The sequence below is a fragment of the Mobula birostris genome, chromosome 1 (genome assembly GCF_030028105.1).
Source record: "Mobula birostris isolate sMobBir1 chromosome 1, sMobBir1.hap1, whole genome shotgun sequence".
Taxonomy (NCBI): Eukaryota; Metazoa; Chordata; class Chondrichthyes; order Myliobatiformes; family Myliobatidae; genus Mobula; species Mobula birostris.
In genome coordinates, this window is record NC_092370.1 from 228,487,892 (window position 1) to 228,508,971 (window position 21,080).

At 44.2% G+C, this 21,080-nt stretch overlaps 1 protein-coding gene across 6 annotated transcripts in view; it reads left to right on the forward strand.

The window, feature by feature from the left end:
* Nucleotides 1-21,080, forward strand: part of LOC140205546 (centrosomal protein of 128 kDa) — a 642,143-nt gene that overhangs the window by 33,690 nt on the left and 587,373 nt on the right. For all 6 annotated transcript variants that reach the window (XM_072273171.1, XM_072273204.1, XM_072273166.1 and 3 more), the window contains exon 7: nucleotides 9,498-9,570. In XM_072273171.1, the coding sequence (XP_072129272.1) occupies nucleotides 9,498-9,570 (73 nt within the window). The remainder of the gene's footprint in view (nucleotides 1-9,497; nucleotides 9,571-21,080) is intronic.

Genomic DNA, 21,080 nt, shown 5'->3' on the forward strand with positions numbered 1-21,080 from the left:
GTTAACTATTGAGCAGTACAAAGTACATTTATTACCGAAGTATGTATGTATTATACAACCTTGAGATTCACCTCCTTACAGGCAGCCACAAAAGAACCCATAAAAATAAGAAGACTATCAAACACCCAATGTAGAGAGGAAAAAGATGCAAAAAACAAATTGCGCAAGCAATGAAAGTAAACAAAAAGCATTCAGAATGAAAGTGAGTCCACAGACACAAAGCCCAGGGCAGGCCTCAGCCTCTGTTCACCGCTGAGCTGAGTAAACGTCGTGGAATAGCGAGCAGAACTGGCCTGACCTTCGCCTCTGGTCCCAACATCTTCCCTTTTCAATCTGGCGTTGCGTTTAAATTGTCCAACCAACGGGTCATTCCTGGCTCTAGGATCTGGGCATTGTTGCTCCAATACTTTGCACATCAGTCTGGCGTTTAGTTCAATCAAACCTCACCCTTGGTTTAGATGAATAGGCCTCAACTCTTCCTTGTCTCTGCTTGCCCTGAGTTTGCTTCACCTCCGTTTGCCTTGAATCTGCCTTGACCTCACCTTGATTTTGCCTCGCACCTGCTTGCTTTGATCTTCGACAGCCTTGTCATTGCTCGCTTTGACCCTCAACTCTTCCTTGCCTCCGACTGCCTCTCCATTCTTTGCGGTGATTGTTTACCATAAATTTGACTAGGAAAAAGTGTTATTAATAAAGCATTTAGTTGTATGTTTTGTTTTATTTGCTGCTGATAAGTAGTAAACCAGTAGCATAATGTAACGCTATTATAGTGCCCATGACTGGGTTCATTTCTGCTGCTGTTTGTAAGGAGTACATTTTCCCTGTGACCATGTGGCTTTATTCAGCAAGCTCTGTTTTCCTCCCACATTCCAAAGATGTATGGATTAATAGGTAATTGGTCACATCGGTGTAACTGATCAGCATGGGCTGTTTAGGCCGGAGGAGCCTAATGAGCCCTTATTCGATGCCCACACTGGATCAGCACCACACAATAAAGGTAGGTAGTGAATGGCCAAGCCAAGTCAGGTATCTGGGGATTGGACCTTGTAAGTGGAAACCTTTCAAAATACAAACTAATTGATGTTGAAGGGTGTTGGCCTTTATTAGTTGTACTTAGCAAATGGTTTTAGTGCAGATTTGTGCTTAATGATGATGTAGATGTGGTAGACCGAAGGGCCTGTTTTTATGCTGTATGACTCAATGAGAGAAAAATCTACCTGACTCATAATTAGAGCCATAAGACATAGGAGCAGAATTAGGCTATTCAGCCCATCGAGTCTGCTCTGTACTTCCATTATGGCTGATCCCGAATCCCATTCAACCTTGTGCACCTGCTGTAAACGAGAAAATCTGAAGATGCTGGAAATCCAAGTAACACACACAAAATGCTGGAGAAACTCAGCAAGCCAGGCAGCATCTATGGAAATGAATAAACAGTTGACCTAGACCCTTCGGCAGGACTGGAGTTAAAAAAAGATGAGTAAATTTAAAAGGTGGGGGGAGGAGAGAGAGAAAAACAAAAAAGGTGAAAACGAGAGGGATAGAGATGAAGTAAAGAGCTGGGAAACATAGAAACATAGAAAACCTACAGCACAATACAGGCAACACACATCAAAGTTGCTGGTGAACGCAGCAAGCCAGGCAACATCTCTAGGAAGAGGTACAGTCGACGTTTCAGGCCGAGACCCTTCGTCAGGACTGCACCCTGACGAAGGGTCTCGGCCTGAAACGTCAACTGTACCTCTTCCTAGAGATGCTGCCTGGCCTGCTGCGTTCACCAGCAACTTTGATGTGTGTTGCTTGAATTTCCAGCATCTGCAGAATTCCTCTTGTTAGCACAATACAGGCCCTTTGGCCCACAAAGTTGTGCCGAACATGTCCCTACCTTAGAAATTACTAGGCTTACCTGTAGCCCTCTAGCTGGGAAGTTGATTGGTGAAAGTGATACAGGGCTGGAAAAGGTGGAATCTTATAGGAGAAGACAGAAGTCCATGGAAGAAAGAAAAGGGGGTAGGAACACTAGAAGGAGGTGATGGGCAGGCAAGGAGATGAGGTGAGAGAGGGAAATGGGAATGGGGAAGAGTTAAAAATACACTTGGACTAAGATGTTAACTGTCCTGTGCTATCATCAGTGGGATCATCAGTTGATCTGCCACCTGTCTTCAGGAGTTTCGGCCCGCCTATGATCAAGACTCCCTCGAGGTGGTGGGCCAGCAGTGCTAAAGCACCACTTCCCACTGGTGAGCTTAAAAACTTGGCATCTGCCTCTATCAATCACTTCCATCCAACAGATAGTCTGCTCTTCAGGTGTCTATGCAACTACTGAAGGGTTTGCAAGATATGTATACACTGTCTGACTATCTGCCCCTCTGGACATACTTGGTCCACACCCATGCTGATCCTTTCTCTGCTGCCTCAGATACAGCCCTGCTAGTTGACTTGATCTCTCTTCTAGTGAAGCCAAGGTCACGCAGCCATGTCTGGAAAGTGAACACAATAAACCCACGGCAGCCTACTTCAAATGGATAGCATGAGACCTTCCACCCTCTGTCTCTGCACTCTGATCTTAATTCTGCATACTTGGTTAACTTGCGCTCATGGGCTTCATCGATGTTGTCTACCCAGGGGACTGTGAGTTCACCAATAACCACTTCTCTACTGGTGTCAGACCATACGATTATATCTGGACGCAATGTGGTGAAAGCTGTTTGCTCTGGGAAACTGCCTTTCCCATCCAGGTCGGCCTTGACACACCAATCATTGGCTTGATCGTGAGCCTGCGCTGTACACCCTTGACTTGGAGCCTTCTTTCACAAATGATATGCGATGTTCTGTGCAGCATGGGCATGAGATAAGTTGTGCTGCAGTACTCTCTGCTCAACCGCTTCTGTCATGACTTTGAGAACATTGTTATGTCTCCAAGTGTACATGCCGCTGGAAAGATTGACTCTGCATGCACTCAAAATATGTTGAATTTTTCCCTTCTCGCCACAAGCAGCACACCTTTCTGTCTTATCTTCACACCAAGTGCTGAGGTTGGCAGGTGTTGGGAGCAGATTGTACGCTGCTCTGCATAGAAAAGAAATGCGGAGCGGTTCCATCTGCTGCAGAACATTCCAAGATAGATGTCGTTGTTCAACACTTTCCCACCAGGTCCAAGCCCCTTGTTTGGCCAGGCCAGCTGTCTTAGCTAACCCCTTCTCCTCTTCTACCTCTCGTACTTCTTGTGTTACAAGCTTGCGGTGCTCCTTACCTGTAGAAGATGACCACCACTTGTGGGTTGTCCACCCAAGTCCCTGGCGGCCTAGCTGGATAGCCCCAACCGTCTCCTTGTGCTTCAATCTGGACTCTGCCTCATCAACTGCTACACGGGCTGACCACTTCCTACCTGATCTCACATCCGGGTGGGTGTTCTTGATGACAGGGTCTTTTGAGTCTTGAAGCATCAAGAATAATCTTACCTTGGCAACCTTGACCTCTTCAACAAGGGGTTGCACTGGGATGGTAAGCTTTGTCTGGCTACTGTGGATTGCAACATTGTTGAGGCTACTCGGTACTCCAAGCCACTTCTTCACATACTTATTGATCTTCCGTTCCATTGCCTCAACATGAGACATTGCCACTTCACAGACAGTTAGTGGCCACGTTATCTGTGGCATCAGTCCGTACTGCAAGCACCACAACTTCAACTTGCCAGGTAAGCCACACTTGTCAACAGACATCAGACCTCTGCTGATCTGTTCTACTGTCTCTTGAACCCTCTTGGTGTCTCTCAGCTCCTCTGTGTACCATCGCCTGAGGCTCTTAACTGGTTGGTCCTGAATGGATGGAATCCCTTCTCCACAAAGGGTGAAATGAAAGTCAGCCAGCTTTTCTCTCCTAAGAACAAGGCTCCTTGACTTCTTGGTCTTGAACTTCATTCTTCCCCAATCCATTAGCTCCTCGAGTCTAGATAGTTCATTTTCCACTGCCTCCGTGCTGGGACCCAAAAGGGTGAGATCGTCCATGAGCGCTCTTATTGATGGTAACTCCCCTCTGCCATCAAGTGCGACACCTGGTCCCACTGATTCTGCAGCCCTCACAATGACCTCCATGGCTAACACAAAAAGGATGGGTGAAATTGCACATCCCATTGGGATTCCAACATCCAAGCTCTACCACCTAGTTGTAAACTGCTGAGTGGAAAACCTCATCCGGAAATTGTTGTAGTACTGCATAACGGAAAGTTCCTCACCTTAGCAGGAATCCATTGGAATTCCATCGCAAACTCAATCTGGACATGGGGAACAGAACCATACGCATTTGCCAGATCAAGCCAAACTACAGCCAGATTTCTTCTGAACCTTTTTGACTCCTGGATGGTATGCCATATCATACTAGAATGGTCAAGGCAGCCTGGGAAGCCTGGTATTCCTGCCTTCTGCACAGATGTATCTACTAATCCATTCTCTATCACAAATGAAGATATTCTTTCTGCCAAACATAATCTTCCCCTCTACATTCAGGAGTGAAATTGGTCGGAACTGATTCAGTATAGAAGAATTCTCTTCCTTCGGGATGTATACTCCTTCAGCCTCACTCTGTGACAAAGGAGCAACACCTTGTCTCCACACCACCTTTAACAACCTCCACAAGTATTTCCTCAGCTGTTCACATTTCTTGAACTCCTTATACGGCACTCCATTAGGTCCTGGCACTGACCCTGACCTTGCCTTTCTGATGAACCGTTCGACTTCTGCCAATTTGGGTTCTGACAGACCGAACTTCACTCCTGGCTTGGTAGGCTTCACAAGCCCTGAAATATCAAGCAAAGGAGCTTCCCGCTGTTCGTTAGAGTAAGTGCTTGCCAGGTGATCCTCAAGTTCTTGTTGAGAGATGTTAAGCTGCCCGCTCTTACTTTGTTCAAACAGTTTCTTTGTGAACTCGTGAGGGTTCTCAAAGAACAAATTTCTTGCCTTCTCTCTCCTTCTCTTTTTACGTTGTGACTCTGCACAATGGAGTGATGCTAACTTTATTCGAAAATGCTCTCGGAGATCAGTAAGCCCTGGCTTGTCACCCTCACTTGCTACCTTCCACCTCTGTCTCAATGATCTAAGCTCTCTCCTCAACCTACTAATCTCCTTCTGGCGCCTGCTTGGTTGCTGTGTAGGCTTTGCTTTCTTCAACTCAACCAAATCAAAACTGTACTTTCCAACATTGTAAATCATATCGCCTATCACTTCCAACTTTCTCTTTGATGTTCCCCTGAGAGTGTTTTCCAATATCATACTGATATCCTCATCAAACACATGCCAAGCCTTCTCATCTGCCATTGCTGGCCACTTGACCTTCCTCTTCTTCTCTACCTCCTCACCACCGCCATCATGCGAAAGATCTACCTGGGTACCGTGGTCTGAAACCTGACCTGGGTTATCTCTCGTCTGACCTGGAGTATGATGCCTCTCTCCAGAGCGAATCGCTGTGGCTTGTGAATCAGTGGTTGAAAAGACCACGTCATTTGTGCTTGGTGAAGTAATCTCATCTTCATCCACTGGAATGGAATAGCACCTAAACTCTGCTTGGTGGATTCGTACACCTTTAATGCTGGAAAACGCTCTCCCACACCAACACACTGGACACTCAGAGCCTCTTATCCTAGCTCTTGGTCGTAGTCGTTCCCTGTAATTAACTGTATCCGTCCGATTGGGTCCATCATTCTCCCTCCCTCTCGGAGGACCCTGAGGGTAGAGAAAAGAAGAGACATTCATGGAAGTTCGAGAAGTCAATGTTCATGCCATCAGGTTGGAGGCTACCCAGACGGAATACAAGTTGTTCGTCCTCCAACCTGAGTATGGCCTCTTTGTGACAGTAGAGGAGTGGGACTGGGAAATGGAATTAATATGGGTGGACACTGGGAGATCCTTCTTTTTCTAGTGGACGGAGCATAGGTGCTCAGTGAAGTGGTTTCCCAATCTATGTTGGGTCCCACTGATGTACAAGAGGCCACAGCAGGAGCACCGGATACAATAGATGACTCCAACAGACTTACAGGTGAAGTGTTGCCTCACCTGGAAGGACTGGTTGGGGCCCTGAATGGTAGTGAGGGTAGAGGTGTAGGTGTAGGGCTGCTTCGCCAAGCACCTGCGTTCTGTCCGCAAGAAAAAGAGGGAACACCCAGTAGCCACCCATTTTAATTCCACTTCCCATTCCCATTCTGACATGTCAGTCCATGGCCTCCTCTACTGTTGCAATGAGGCCACACTCAGTTTGGAGAAGCAACTCCTTGTGTTCTGTCTGGGCAGCCTCCAACCTGATGACTTGAACATCGACTTCTCGAGTTTCCAGTATTGCCCTCCTCTTTTTTTCTATTCTCCATTCCCATTTCCCTCTCTCACCTCCTCTCCTTGCCTGCCGATTGCTTCCCTCTGGTGCTCTTCCCTCTTTTTCTGTCTTCCGTGGCTTTCTGTCCTCTCCTGTTAGATTTTCCCCTTCTCCAGCTCTGTATCTCTTTCACTAATCAACTTCCCAACTCTTTACTTCACCACTCCATTTCCTCCCCCCCACCCAGGTTTCACCTATCACCTTGTGTTTCTCCCTCCCCTCCCCCACCCTTTTACTCTGACTCCTCATCTTTTTTCCTCCAGCCCTGCTGAAGAATCTCGGCCCAAAACGTTGACTGTACTCTTTTTCCATAGATGCTGCCTGGCCTGCTGAGTTCCTCTGGCATTTTGTGTGTGTTACCCATATACCTGCCTTCTCGCCATATCCTTTCATGTCCTAACCAATCAGGAAACTATCAACTTCAACTTTAAATATACTCATGGACTTGGCCTGTACCTCAGTCTGTGGCAGAGTATTCCACAGATTCACTACTCTCTGGCTAAAAAAATTCTCCTTACCTGTGTTTTAAAAGGTTGCCCCTCAATTTTGAGGCTGTGCCCTCTAGTTCTGGATATCCCACCATGGGAAACATCCTCTCCACAACCACCCTATCTAGTCCTTTCAGCATTTGGTAGGTTTCAATGAGATCGCCCTGCATTCTGTTAAGCAGCTACGTATGAGGCTGCTTAACATGATAAAATCCTATAGAGTTACAGGAAAGATACTGGCATGGATTCAGGAATGGCTGACAGGTTGGAGGCAGTGAGTGGGAATAAAAAGGGTCTTTTCTTCTTGGTTACTGGTGACCAGTAGTATTCCTCAGGGGTCAGTATTGAGACCGCTACCTTTCACATTGTCAGTGATTTGGATTATGGAATTGATGGCTTTATGGAAAACTTTGCGAATGATATGAAGATAGCTGGAGGGGTAGGTAGTGCTGAGGAAGCAAAGTTATCCCAGCAGGACTTAGACAAATTGGAAGAATGGGCAAAAAAGTGTCAGATGGAATACAGTGTTGGGAAATGTATGATAATGCATTTTGGTAAAAGAAACAATAGTGTGGACTATTTACTAAATGGGGAGAAGGTTCAAACATCAGAGATGCAGAGGGACTTAGGAGTCCTCGTGCAAGACTCCCAGAAGGTTAATTTGCAGGTTTAGTCTGTGGTAAAGAAGGCAAATGCAATGTTGGCATTTATTTCAAGGGGAGTAGAATATAAAAGCAAGGAGATAATGCTGAGCCTTTATAATACACTAGTCAGGCCGCACTTGGAGTATTGTCTTCAGTTTTGGGCCCCATATCCCAGGAAGGATGTGTTATTAGAGGGAGTCCAGACAAGGTTCACAAGGATGATTCCAGGGTTGAAAGGGTTTACATTTGTCTCCTCTAACTTTGGGGTGGCTACCTGTCTGTAGCTCCTGTCTATCACCCCACTTTCCCTAGCAAGCCGAAGATTATTGAGTTGCAGCTCCAGTTCCTTAACACATGGTCTCTAAGGAGCTCCATCTTGATGCACCTGGAGAAGATGTGGCCAATGGGGAGGCTGGTAGTATCCTGGAAATCCTACATCTATCACCCAGAACAGACCACTGGCCCTGTTGACCTACCCCCTATTTTCTTAAGAGTTAAGTTTTTAAATAAAAGAAATAAAGAATGAATTTGTCTACTTACCTTGACCCCGCCTGTTCTCACTGAAGCCTGTTGAAATCAGGTTTATTATCACATAAAATTTTTTGTGTGGTAGCAGCAGACTGCAAGACATAAAGCTACTGTAAATTACGAAATAAAAAAATGTTCATGGGTTGATATCCCGACAGTGAATTGGGAGGATATACTGAAAGAGCTTGGGTGATATCTGCAGCATTTTGAATGGCTGCTTTAAAAGTTAAAAATTCAAAGTAAGTTTATTATTTAAGTACATATATATTACTATTATACAACCCTGAGATTCATTTTCCTTTTCTTGCAGGCATAATCAATAAATCCATAATAAAATAATAACCATAATAGAATTAATGAAAGACCGCACAGACTTGGGGTATAAAATAGTGTGCAAAAGCCAACAAACTGCGCAAATACAAAAAGAAAGAAATAAAAATAATAAATAAGCAATAAACATAGAGAATTTGGGATGAAAAGTCCTTAAAAGTGAGTTCATTAGTTGCAGGAATATTTCAATGATTTGATGAGTGAAGTAATCCCCTTTGATTCAAAACTGACAGTTGAGGGATGATAACTGTTCCTTAATCTGGTGGTGTGAGTCCTGAGGCTCCTATACCTTCTTCCTGATGGCAGCAGTGAGAAGAGAGCATGACCTGGGGTGGGGGGGGTGTTGTCCCTGATGATGGATGCTACTGCCCTGCGACAATGCTGCGTGTGGATATGCTGAATATGGGGAGGGCTTTCCCTGCGTTGGACTGGGCTGTATCCACTGCTTTTTGTTGGATTTTCCATTCAAAGGCATTGGTGTGATGTAGCCAGTCAATATACTCTCCTTTGCACATCTATAGAAGTTTGTGACAAGGTTTTACATGTCATGCCAAATCTAAGTAGTCCAAATCTCAGAAGCATTCATGAGTTCATTGATATAAAATAATGTTCTCCTCTTTGGAGGGAAGGAGGTTGAGGGGTGACTTGATAGAGGTTTACAAAATGCTAAAAGGCATAGATCAAATGGACAGCAAAATACTTTTTCCCAGAGTGGAAATGGCTTATACTACAGGGCATAATTTTAAGTTGATTGGAAGAAAGTATAGGGGGTGGGATGTCAAAAGTAATTATATATTTTTTTTTAACAGAGTGTGGTGGGTGCATTGAGTGCCCTGCCAACTAAAGGCAGACCCATTAGGGTTATTTAAGGCACTCTTAGGTAGGCACATGGATGACAGTAAAATGGAGGGCTATGTATGAGGGAAGGGTCGAATTGATCTTATTGGTTGTGTATGTCGATGACGTGGTGGATCTTTCAACAGCTTTGCTTTGTTCTGACAAAACTACAACAGGAAAGGTTCATTAACTTTGTATTGAGAAACGCTAAATCACTTTTGAATGTGTAGGGTGAGAAGAGGAATTTGATATTGTGATTGTTATTTATTTTCAAGTAGATGCTATCCAAATTTTTTCTTCCTATTGACAGGGCTGATAAGGAAATGAGGACTGCTATCGATTCATTGTCAGAGAGAGTGCAAGAAGCTTCCAGAAAAGAGACTGTGAGTGTTGTTCGGTAGAAGTGTATTCCACTGCATGACGGGTCAATTGCTTAATCTACGAGGGGTGATTGATAAGTTCGTGGCCTATGGTAGAAGGAGTCAATTTTAGAAAACCTACCACATTTATTTTTCAACATAGTTCCCTCCTACATTTACACACTTAGTCCAGCGGTCATGGAGCATACGGATCTTGGACCTCCAGAAAGTGTCCACAGCAGGGGTGATTGATAAGATCGTGACCTAAGGTAGAAGGAGATGAGTTATACAGCTGTGGTTACATGCACGTGCAGTTCCACTCTTTGAGTAATTATGCAGAAAGTTTGAAGTTAGTAACTCATTTCCTTCTATCATAGGCCACGAACTTATCAATCACCCCTGCTGTGGACACTTTCTGGAGGTCCAAGATCTATATGCTCCACGACCGCTGGACTAAGTGTGCAAATGTAGGAGGGAACAATGTTGAAAAACAAATGTGCTAGGTTTTCTAAAATTGACTCCTTCTACCTTAGGCCACGAACTGATCAATCACCCCTCGTATTACTCAGGAATAGCTTTCTATTGGTTCAATTAATTTTCATTTTTGGTATATTCACCTGAAATTGATTATTAATCTATCATCTTGGTATTATTGTTGAAGAATTTCGATCCCTATTTTTAAAAATAATTAAAGTATTGCATAGGAATGATAGGCAGGTGGACTCTAGTGTGTCCTTGCAGGGTGAATGAAAAACCAGATCAGTTGAGAGACTCTGGCTCATAAACACAAGAGATTCTGCAGATGTTGGAAATCTTGAGCAGCATGTACAAAATGCTGGGGAAGCTCAGTAGGTCATCCAATGATAACCCAAAGAGTTTTTACAGGTATATTAAGAGTAAAAGGATTGTAAGGGATAAAATTGGTCCTCTTGAAGATCAAAGTGGTCGGCTATGTGCGGAACCAAAAGAAATGGGGGAGATCTTAAATGGGTTTTTTTGCATCTGTATTTACTAGGGAAACTGGCATGAAGTCTATGGAATTAAGGGAAACAAGTAGTGAGATCATGGAAACTGTACGGATTGAAAAGGAGGAGGTGCTTGCTATCTTGAGGCAAATTAAAGTGGATAAATCCCCAGGACCTGACAGGGTGTTCCCTCGGACCTTGAAGGAGACTAGTGTTGAAATTGCAGGGGCCCTGGCAGATGTATTTAAAATGTCGGTGTCAACGGGTGAGGTGCCGGAGAATTGGAGAATGGCTTATGTTGTTCTGTTGTTTAAAAAAGGATTGAAAAGTAATCCGGGAAATTATAGGCCGGTAAGTTTGACGTTGGTAGAGGGTAAGTTATTGGAGGGAGTACTAAGAGACAGAATCTACAAGCATTTGGATAGGTAGGGACTTATTAGGGAGAGTCAACATGGCTTTGTGCGTGGTAGGTCATGTTTGACCAATCTATTGGAGTTTTTCGAGGAGGTTACCAGGAAAGTGGATGAAGGGAAGGCAGTGGATGTTGTCTACATGGACTTCAGTAAGGCCTTTGACAAGGTCCCGCATGGGAGGTTAGTTAGGAAAATTCAGTCGCTAGGTATACATGGAGAGGTGGTAAATTGGATTAGACATTGGCTCAATGGAAGAAGCCAAAGAGTGGTAGTAGAGAATTGCTTCTCCGAGTGGAGGCCTGTGACTAGTGGTGTGCCACAGGGATCAGTGCTGGGTCCATTGTTATTTGTCATCTATATCAATGATCTGGATGATAATGTGGTAAATTGGATCAGCAAATTTGCTGATGATACAAAGATTGGAGATGTAGTGGACAGTGAGGAAGGTTTTCAAAGCTTGCAGAGGGACTTGGACCATCTGGAAAAATGGGCTGAAAAATGGCAAATGGAGTTTAATACAGACAAGTGTGAGGTATTGCACTTTGGAAGGACAAACCAAGGTAGAACATATAGGGTAAATGGTAAGGCACTGAGGAGTGCAGTGGAACAGAGGGATCTGGGAATACAGATACAAAATTCCCTATAAGTGTCATCACAGGTAGATAGGGTCGTAAAGAGAGCTTTTGGTACATTGGCCTTTATTAATCGTAGTATTGAGTATAAGAGCTGGAATGTTATGATGAGGTTGTATAAGTCATTGGTGAGGCCGAATCTGGAGTATTGTGTTCAGTTTTGGTCACCAAATTACAGGAAGGATATAAATAAGGTTGAAAGAGTGCAGAGAAGGTTTACAAGGATGTTGCCGGAACTTGAGAAACTCAGTTACAGAGACAGGTTGAATAGGTTAGGACTTTATTCCCTGGAGCGTAGAAGAATGAGGGGAGATTTGATAGAGGTATATAAAATTATGATGGGTATTGATAGAGTGAATGCAAGTGGCTTTTTCCACTGAGGCAAGGGGAGAAAAAAACCAGAGGACATGGGTTAAGGGTGAGGGGGGGAAAAGTTTAAAGGGCACATTAGTGGGGGGCTTCTTCACACAGAGAGTGGTGGGAATGTGGAATGAGCTGCCAGACTAGGTAGTAAATGCGGGTTCTTTTTTAACATTTAAGAATAAATTGGACAGATACATGGATGGGAGGTGTATGGAGGGATATGGTCCGTGTGCAGGTCAGTGGGACTAGGCAGAAAATGGTTCAGCACAGCCAAGAAGGGCCAAAAGGCCTGATTCTGTGCTGTAGTTTTTCTATGGCTTCTATGGTCAGGCAAGATATAAACATGCTATGTTTTTGACTGTGACCTTTCATCAGGACATAGGAGAAAGCTAGTGCTGTTTTTGTTACGAAAATCTGTAGTAACAGCTGATTGAGCTCCACAGGTGGTTTACAGTGTGAGACCAATACACAGATTCAGTCCTCACCTTAGCCTTATGATAATCAAACTCGGCTATAGGACAACTACAGATGGAATAAGGATTACAATCTACTTTCTTTGGAGTCCTTGTTTAAAGACTCAAATGAGGTCTTTATGAAAACTTGCTACAAGACAGCAATTTCTTCTTCAGACAAGCCCTCTGCAAAGTAAGGGCAGGATCACCATCATCATCGTCATCAGGTGCCGTGCCCAGTTTGAGCTTTGACTGCCATGGCCCACACACTCCTGTTTCGGGTCAAGTGGATCAATTCATTGGTATTCATTTCCAGTTCTCTGGCTGCTGTCTCCATCATCATTTGTCTTTGTCTTCCTCTTGCTTTCTTCCCTTCAATTTTTCCCTTAATTACCGTGCATTCTAACTCCTCTTTCCTAATCACATGTCCAAAGAAGTTATGTTGCCTTTTCATGATCTCATACATTATTTCTCTTTTTGTGTTTGCTGTGTTCATGACATCCTCGTTAGATATTCGTTTCGTCCATGATATTCTTTGTATCCTCCTCAAAAACCACATCTCTGCTGCTACAATTCGTTTCCTCATGTTACTAGATATTGTCCAGCATTCTGAGCCATGTAACTGGATAAAGTAACATTTCAGTACTCTGAGGTGGGTTGTCATGCCTAGTTTAATATTGGTCAGTATACTCTTCATTCTCGTAAAGGTGTCCTTTGCCATCCCTATTCTTCTTTTGATGTCCATGTCGCACCTGCCATCTGATGTCTCCCAGCTTCCTAAGTAGCAAAAGTTCTGTACTTGTTTTATGTCTTTCCCGTTTATTCTCAGCCTGCAGATAGGATTCTCCTCCTTTTTGGATACAGGTTTCCCCCACTATCCAAAGGTAGAGCGTTCCTGTGAAACGGTTCGTAAGCCAGAATGTCGTAAAGCGAAGAAGCAATTACCATTTACTTATATGGGAAAATTTTGTGAACGTTCGCAGACCTAAAAATAACCTACCAAATCATGCAAAATAACACATAAAACCTAAAATAACAGTAACATATAGTAAAAGCAGGAATGATATGATAAATACACAGCCTATATAAAGTAGAAATACTTCTCTACAACGATTGCCTGCACAGATCTCCGTAGCGAAAATCTCATGCAAGCGCTCTCGGCAGAAAATCTCACACAAGCGCTATTGGCATAAATACGCTCTCCAGTAACCTTTAAACTATAAAGCTGCCAAATCTACCAAATAACATGTAAAAATACACAGCCAATATAAAGTAGAAATAGTGTATGTACAGTGTAGTATCGCTTACCAGAATTGGGAAAACGGCGCTGAGCACACTGATGATGATGTGTTAGACTGAGTCGTCGCAGGTTGGGGTGGTGCAGTGGCCCCCACCCTCTGGGCCGCCGAGCGATACATTTCCGCGAAGAACACAGTGGTTGCCGGGAGGCACACAGCACATCTTTAAGAAAAAAGCCGAAATAAACATGCTAATTAATTAGGTGCTGCCCAGCATGTAAATGTCGGCGCAGATCAGAGACGATTGCCGATTGCATCACCTCTGATCTGGGCCGACAATTACGTGCTAGGTAGCACCTAATTAATTAGCATGTTTATTTCGGCTTTTTTCTTAAAGATGTGCTGTGTGCCTCCCGGCTACCGCTGCATTCTCTGCGAATTGGTACAGTGTCTGTCCGGGGCCCGGGGGTTGGGGTGGTGGGACACAGGGGTGTCATCTCATCGTCGATCAGGGCAGGCAACTCATCTTCTCCTATGACTGCCCGCCTCGATGTCGAAGGTCGAGGTTCGTTGTCTGCTGTGGCTGATGTGGAAGGCTTGCTTGACTGCTGAGCCTCGCACATTTTTCTATCATACAGTTCTTTGTAAGCACTCAAACCATCCTGCAAATATCCCCTAAACCTACGTACCCTTTCAAAATTAAAGTCGTACTTTATCATTGCAGCGAAAATCTCACGTAGTTGCTTCATTTTCGCTACTGCATTCGGTTTCGATTGTTATCCTTTCCTCTTCCAATTGCATCAGCTCTTCATCTATCAGTCCTTGGTCATGGGATGCCAAAACCTCTTCAACATCACCTTCGTCAGCTTCCCCAAGCCAAACTCACTTTGTCCTTGCTTCGTTCACCACGATCGAAATGCTTAATTATGTCTAGTTTTACGCTAAGTGTAACACCCTTACGAGCTCTTTCAGGCTTTTCCAATACCTCAGAACTCATCTTGCTAACGCCTGCTCACAGGCAGGTGTTTAAGCCATGCCAGCGAGAATGTAGTTCCGAATCTGGGGAGAGCGGCTGCTCGGGGCGCGCGCTGATTTTTTATCGCGCGCTGCCTTTCTTCATAATAGTGGAAACACCTTCTGAAAGCGAAAACAGGGTACTAATAACAGTGAGGTTTTGTAAAGCGAACGTTCGAAAAGCGGGGGACACCTGTATCACCATACATTCTGTCTTTTTGCAATTGATAGATAGACCCATTTTTGCACTTTCTTCAACAACTATATCAATGGTGTGTTTTCTCCCCTGATTTATTTAATGTGTACAGTGAAACAATATTACAAAAAATAAGAGACACCTTGGGAATCAAAGTTGGCGGTGAAAACATCAATAATTTCAGATATGCAGATGACACTGTGTTAATTGCAAGTACAGAGGAAGAACTACAAAACTTAATTGATATAGTTGTTAAAGAAAGGGACAGGATAACCAAGTCTTTCTATCAGAAGTCAGAAGCATGACAGAATACTTGCATTTGACTAGGTGAAATTCAGATCCAATAACTGTTGAGCTCAGTTCCATGCAGAACAAGCCAGCCCATTTGATTAGCAGCCCATTTGCCACTGTAAACAGCCATTCCCTTCACACTTGTGCATAGTGAGTGAAGGAACTTGGTCCAAAATGTTGATTGTTTATTCCTGTTTGATTCACTGATCTCTCCCCTCCCCCCAGCATTTTGTGTGTGTTGCTGTGAATCTCAGGCAGTTTGAGTTCAAGGGTGCTGTCAGGTTGAATGTGTTTGCAGTTCAATTTTCAAGTGTCCATACTAGGGGAAAATAAACCAAGAATTTCTGTTCTTCATTAAATGTTGTAGATACTAATTAGAATCTAAATGGAGCTTTTTCATGTTGGTCAAAATTAATGTAGCTTGTAATGATGACAGCGAGGAATTAAACATTGTTGACTTCCTCCACCTCTGATTCCCCCAGTGAGGACATGAGATGACTGAAAACTTTGCCTGCTGAAATGGTTTGTTAAGAGCTTTATCTCTCAATCAAATGTTGGGAGATCTGATTGCTTGCCTAGAGAATGCACAAGAAACATAGAAAAAGAAAGACATTCAAGCCTGTTATACAATTCCGTTATGTATCTTAAAACTATTTGGTCCCAGAACCCACATAAATAGGAGCAGGAGTTGGTCACTATGTTTGACCTGGTTCTGACATTGTATATAACCATAGCTTTGGCTTTACTCTTCTACTTACTTATGACAGAGCAAAGTGAAAACAAAAAAAAACATCTGTTTCATCAAATCAGTTTCCCCCCCCTTTCTCTTCCCTCTTCTTCCATTCCCCACTGTGGCTCCCCTCTTACCTCTTCTCCTTACTTGTCTATCACCACCGTCTGGTGCGCTTCCTCCTTCCCTTTCTCCCATGGTCATTTTCATCTAATAGATTCCTTCTCCTTTAGCCTTTTACCTTTTCCACTTATCACTTTCCCCCTCACCTGACTTCATGTATCACCTGCCATCTTGTACTCCTTCCCCTTCCCTCGCCTCCACTACCTTATACTGGCCTCTTTCCCCCTTCCTTTCCAATTTGGATAAAGGTTTTGACCTGAAACATTTGACTGTTTATTCCTTTCCATAGATGCTGCCCAACTTGCTGCATTCCTCTGGCATTTTGGATGTGTCATTCTGTTTCATCATTGTATTACTTTGAATTGGATTTACTTTTCACTACAACAGGATATTCCAAAGATTCATGGTCCTGGGAAAAAATAAGTACTGTCTCATCTCTATTTTAACCAAGCAGTCCCTTTTAAAACTGCCACCCTAGCTCTAGGTTCTCTACCAGATGGGACTGTCTTTTGGCAGAAGCTGTTGTTTCAATAAGATCACTTCTCCTCCTTGTAAATTCCATCAGGTAGGAGGTACAGAATCCTGAAGGCACACACTCAGCGATTCAAGAACAGCTTCTTTCCCTCTGCCATCTGATTCCTCCATGGACATTGAACCCTTGGACACCACCTCACATTTTAAAATATACAGTATTTCTGATTTTTTGCATGTTTTTCTATTCAATATATGTATACTGTAATTTATTATTATTATTTTTTAATTTTTTGATCCTATATTATGTATTGCATTGAACTGCTGCTGCTAAGTTAACAAATTTCACGTCACATGCCGGTGATAATAAACCTGATTCTGATCTGATCCGACAACTTACACATTAAGAAAGTTGCAATTCCAAGAATAAATTAGTTCCAATGCTGTAAGGAAACCTAAAGCTTTACACACTGTTTCAAGGGTGGTTCATTATATGGTATCTTAGTAAATGCTTTCTGGAAATCCTAAACTGGTAGATCTGACTACCCTCTATCCATTGCTATAGAGTCATAGAGTATCATAGCATTGTCCTTCAGCCCTCCCAGTCCTTGCCGAATATCCCTTTAATGAAGGCATATAGGCAAGTTCACGGTATTATGTAATATCCTAACTGGTTGTATCATGACTTAGCATGGGTATAGGAATGCTCAGGAAAAATCTTCAGAAAGTGATGGATTTAGCCCAGTATACCACAAGCAAAATCCTCTCCACCAATGGTGTACAGATCTGGCTGATCTGCCATTGTTTTTTTATATAATTAAAGTGGAGTATGATTTCCCGGTGACCACCCATTTTAATTTGATTTCCCATTCCCTTTCCAACATGTTGGTCCCTGGCTGCCTCTACTGCTATGATGAGTTCACATTTTGATTGGAGGAGCAACGTCTTATTTCATCTGAGTAGTTTCCAACCTGATGCCATCAACATCAATTTCTCTAACTTCTGGTCATTTCTCTCCCACTTCTCTGTTTTTATTTTCAGCCCCCATTCTAGCTCCTCTCTTCCCTCTATCTCTTCTGTTCTCGCCTACCTATCACCACTCTCTGGTGCCTCTCCTCCTTCCCTTTCTTCCATGGTCCAGTGTCCTCTCTCCCATCAGATTCCTTCTTCAACCCTTCACCTCCCAGCTTCTTATTTCACCCCTCCCCTACCAACCCACCTGCCTCCCTCTCACCTGGTTTCACCTACCACTTGCCAAATTGTACTTCTTTCCCTCCCTCCACCTTCTTATGGTGGCATAGTGCGAAGACAATAACCTATCCCTCAATGTCAGCAAGACGAAGGAATTGGTTGTTGACTTCAGAAGGAGTAGCGGACCGCACGACCCAATTTACATCGGTGGTGTGCAAGTGGAACAGGTCAAAAGCTTTAAGTTCCTCGGGGTCAATATCACAAATGACCTGACTTGGTCCAACCGAGCAGAGTTCACTGCCAAGAAGGCCCACCAGCGCCTTTACTTCCTGAGAAAACTAAAGAAATTTGTCCTGTCCCCTAAAACCCTCACTAATTTTTATAGATGCACCATATGGAAGTTGTCCTGTCCAAGACTGAAAGAAGCTGCAGAAGATCGTGAACATGGCGCAGCACATCACACAAACCAATCTTCCGTCCTTGGACTCACTTTACACCGCACGCTGTTGGAGCAGTGCTGCCAGGATAATCAAGGACACGACCCACCCAGCCAACACACTTTTCATCCCTCTTCCCTCTGGGAGAAGGCTCAGGAGCTTGAAGACTCGTATGGTCAGATTTGGGAACAGCTTCTTTCCAACTGTGATAAGACTGCTGAACGGATCCTGACCCGGATCTGGGCCGTACCCTCCAAATATTCGGACCTGCCTCTCGGTTTTTTTGCACTACCTTACTTTCTATTTTTCTATTTTCTATTTATGATTTATAATTTAAATTTTTAATATTTACTAATTTTTACTATTTTAAATACTTTTAGTATTTAATATTTGTAATCCAGGGAGCGGGAAGCGCAGAATCAAATATCGCTGTGATGATTGTACGTCCTAGTATCAATTGTTTGGCGACAATAAAGTATAAAGTATTCTGGTTTCTTCCCTCTTCTTTTGCAGCACTGATGAAGAGTCTTGGCGCAAATTGTTAATTGTTTATTTCCATCCATAGATGCTGTGTGACCTGTTGAGTTCCTCCTGCAGTTTTATGTGTTGCTCTGGACTTCAAGCAATTGCAGGCTGGGGAATGGGGAGTCTGATAGGAGAGGGTAGAAGACGATGGAAGAAAGGGTAGGGGGAAGAGCACCAGAGGGAGGTGATGGGCAGGCAAGGAGATAAGGTGAGAGAGTGAAATGGGAATGGTGAAGCGAAAGGGGGAGGGGCGATCAATTACCGGAAGTTAGAGAAATCAATGTTCATGCCAACAGGTTGGAGGCTACCCAGCTGGAATGTAGGGTGTTGTTCCTCCAGCCTGAGTGTAGCCTCATCGTGGCAATAGCGGAGGCCATGGACTGACATGCTGGAATGGGAAGTAGAACTGAAGTGGGTAATGAGTGATGTTTATGAACAAGTGCCATATCTGCCCCTACACCACCTCCCTTGCTACCATTCAGGGCCCCAAGCAGTCCTTCCAAGTGAGGTGACCTGTGAGTCTGTTGCTATCATCTACTGTATCCAGTGTTCCCAGTATGGCTGCCTTTATTGGTGAGACCTGATGTGTGGGAGACTGCATTGCTACACACCTGTGCTCCATTCGCCAGAAAAAGCAGGATCTCCCAGTGGTCACACACTTCAATTCTCATTCCCAATTCTACATTCCCATTCCAACATGTCAATCCATGGCCTCCTCTAGAGTTGCAATTGGGCCACACTCAGGTTGGAGGAGTAACATCTATGTTCCTCCTGGGTAGCCTCCAATCTGATGGCATGAACATTGATTTCTAGAACTTCCGGTAATTGTCCCCCCACCTCACCATTTCCATTCCTGTTTTTTTTTCTCTCCTCCTCTCTCCTCTCTCCTCTCTCCTCTCTCCTCTCTCCTCTCTCCTCTCTTCCCCCTCCTCCATCTCCTTACCTGCCCATCACCTCCCTTTGGTGCTCATCTCCTTTCCCTTTCTCCCATGGTCTTCTACCCTCTCCTATCAGCTTCCCCCTTCTCCAACCCTTTGTCTCTTTCACCTATCAGCTTCCCAGCTCTTTACTTTACCCCTCCCCCTTCCCACCTGCGCCTTGTACTTCTTCCTCCCCTCCCCCCACCTTCTTGCACTACTCATCTTCTTTTTCCCAGTCCTGATGAAGGGTCTCGGCCAGAAATATCGACTGTTTACTCTCTCCCATAGATGCTGCCTGACCTGCTGAGTTCCTCCAGCATTTTGTGTTTGTTGTTTGGATTTCCAGCATCTGCAGATTTTGCTGTCTATGTGAATAGCTAAAGTCACTTCCCAAAGATAGGGGAGTCTAAAACTAGAGGGCATAGGTTTGAAGTGAGGGGGTTAAGATTTAAATGGCACCTGGAGGGCAACTTTTTCCACACAGCATGGTGAGTATATGGGCTGAGCTTCCAGAGGAAGTGGTAGAGGTGGGTACAATTATGAAAATCAAAAAAGCATTTGGTTGGGGTTGCATAGGTAGTGAAGGTTTACAGGGGTATGGGCCAAATGAAGGCAAGTGGGACTAGTTCAGTTCAGCAACTTAGTTGGTCTGAGGGGCATGCTAGAATTAGGCTGAGGAGCATGTTTCAATGCTATATGACTTAAGTGATACTTATACATGTTTAGCATAATCCTATTCCTAATTTTAAGGTGTTGGGAGGAAAGTATGGGGGGAGGATGTCAAGAGATGTTTACACAGAGAGTGGTAGGTGTGTGGAATGCACTGTCAGGGCTGGTGGTAAAGGCAGATACATTAGGGAGATTTAAGAGACTTAGATAGACACATGAATGATAAATAAGTGGATGGTTATGTAGGCCTGTTGTTTGGCACAAGCATTGTGGGCCTGTATTGTGCTGTAGGTTTTCTATGTTTCTATGTGGGAGGGAAGTGTTAAGTTAATCTTGGAATAGGTTTAAAGGTTGGCACAAAATGCTGAGATGAAGGTTCTGTGTTGTGCTATATTGTTCTATGTTCCATTACTGGTGGCATCCGTTAGTCTCGCGAGACCATGGATCTGCGCCTGGAAAGTCTTGCTTCAGTCTGTGTTAGAGCAGCGCCTGTTGTGGCTGTAGAGTCCCACACGGGAGTGACAGTCTCGGCTGCAGCGACTGCAGTTGAAGGCGCTGTCCTCCAGTGTTGTCTTGGTGCTGTTTTTCCGACGAGTGCGCTTTTCTTCAGCAGCAAGCCTCAGCTTCTCTTCTCCTCTTTTTAGACCTCTGCATAGTTCCAGCCTCCAGTGAGAGCGATCGCTTGTGATGTCCTCCCACCTCTCGACGTTCATTTTCAGTGACTTCATGTCTCTCTTGCAAATGTCTTTGAAACGAAGATGGGGCCACCCTTGTGCTCTCTTGCCAGAGGCCAGTTCCCTGTACAGCAGGTCTTTCGGGATCCTCCTGTCTGACATGCAGTGTACGTGGCCTAGCCAGCGGAGATGGTGTAGTTGGAGCAGGGTGAAGAGGCTGGGTATCTGGG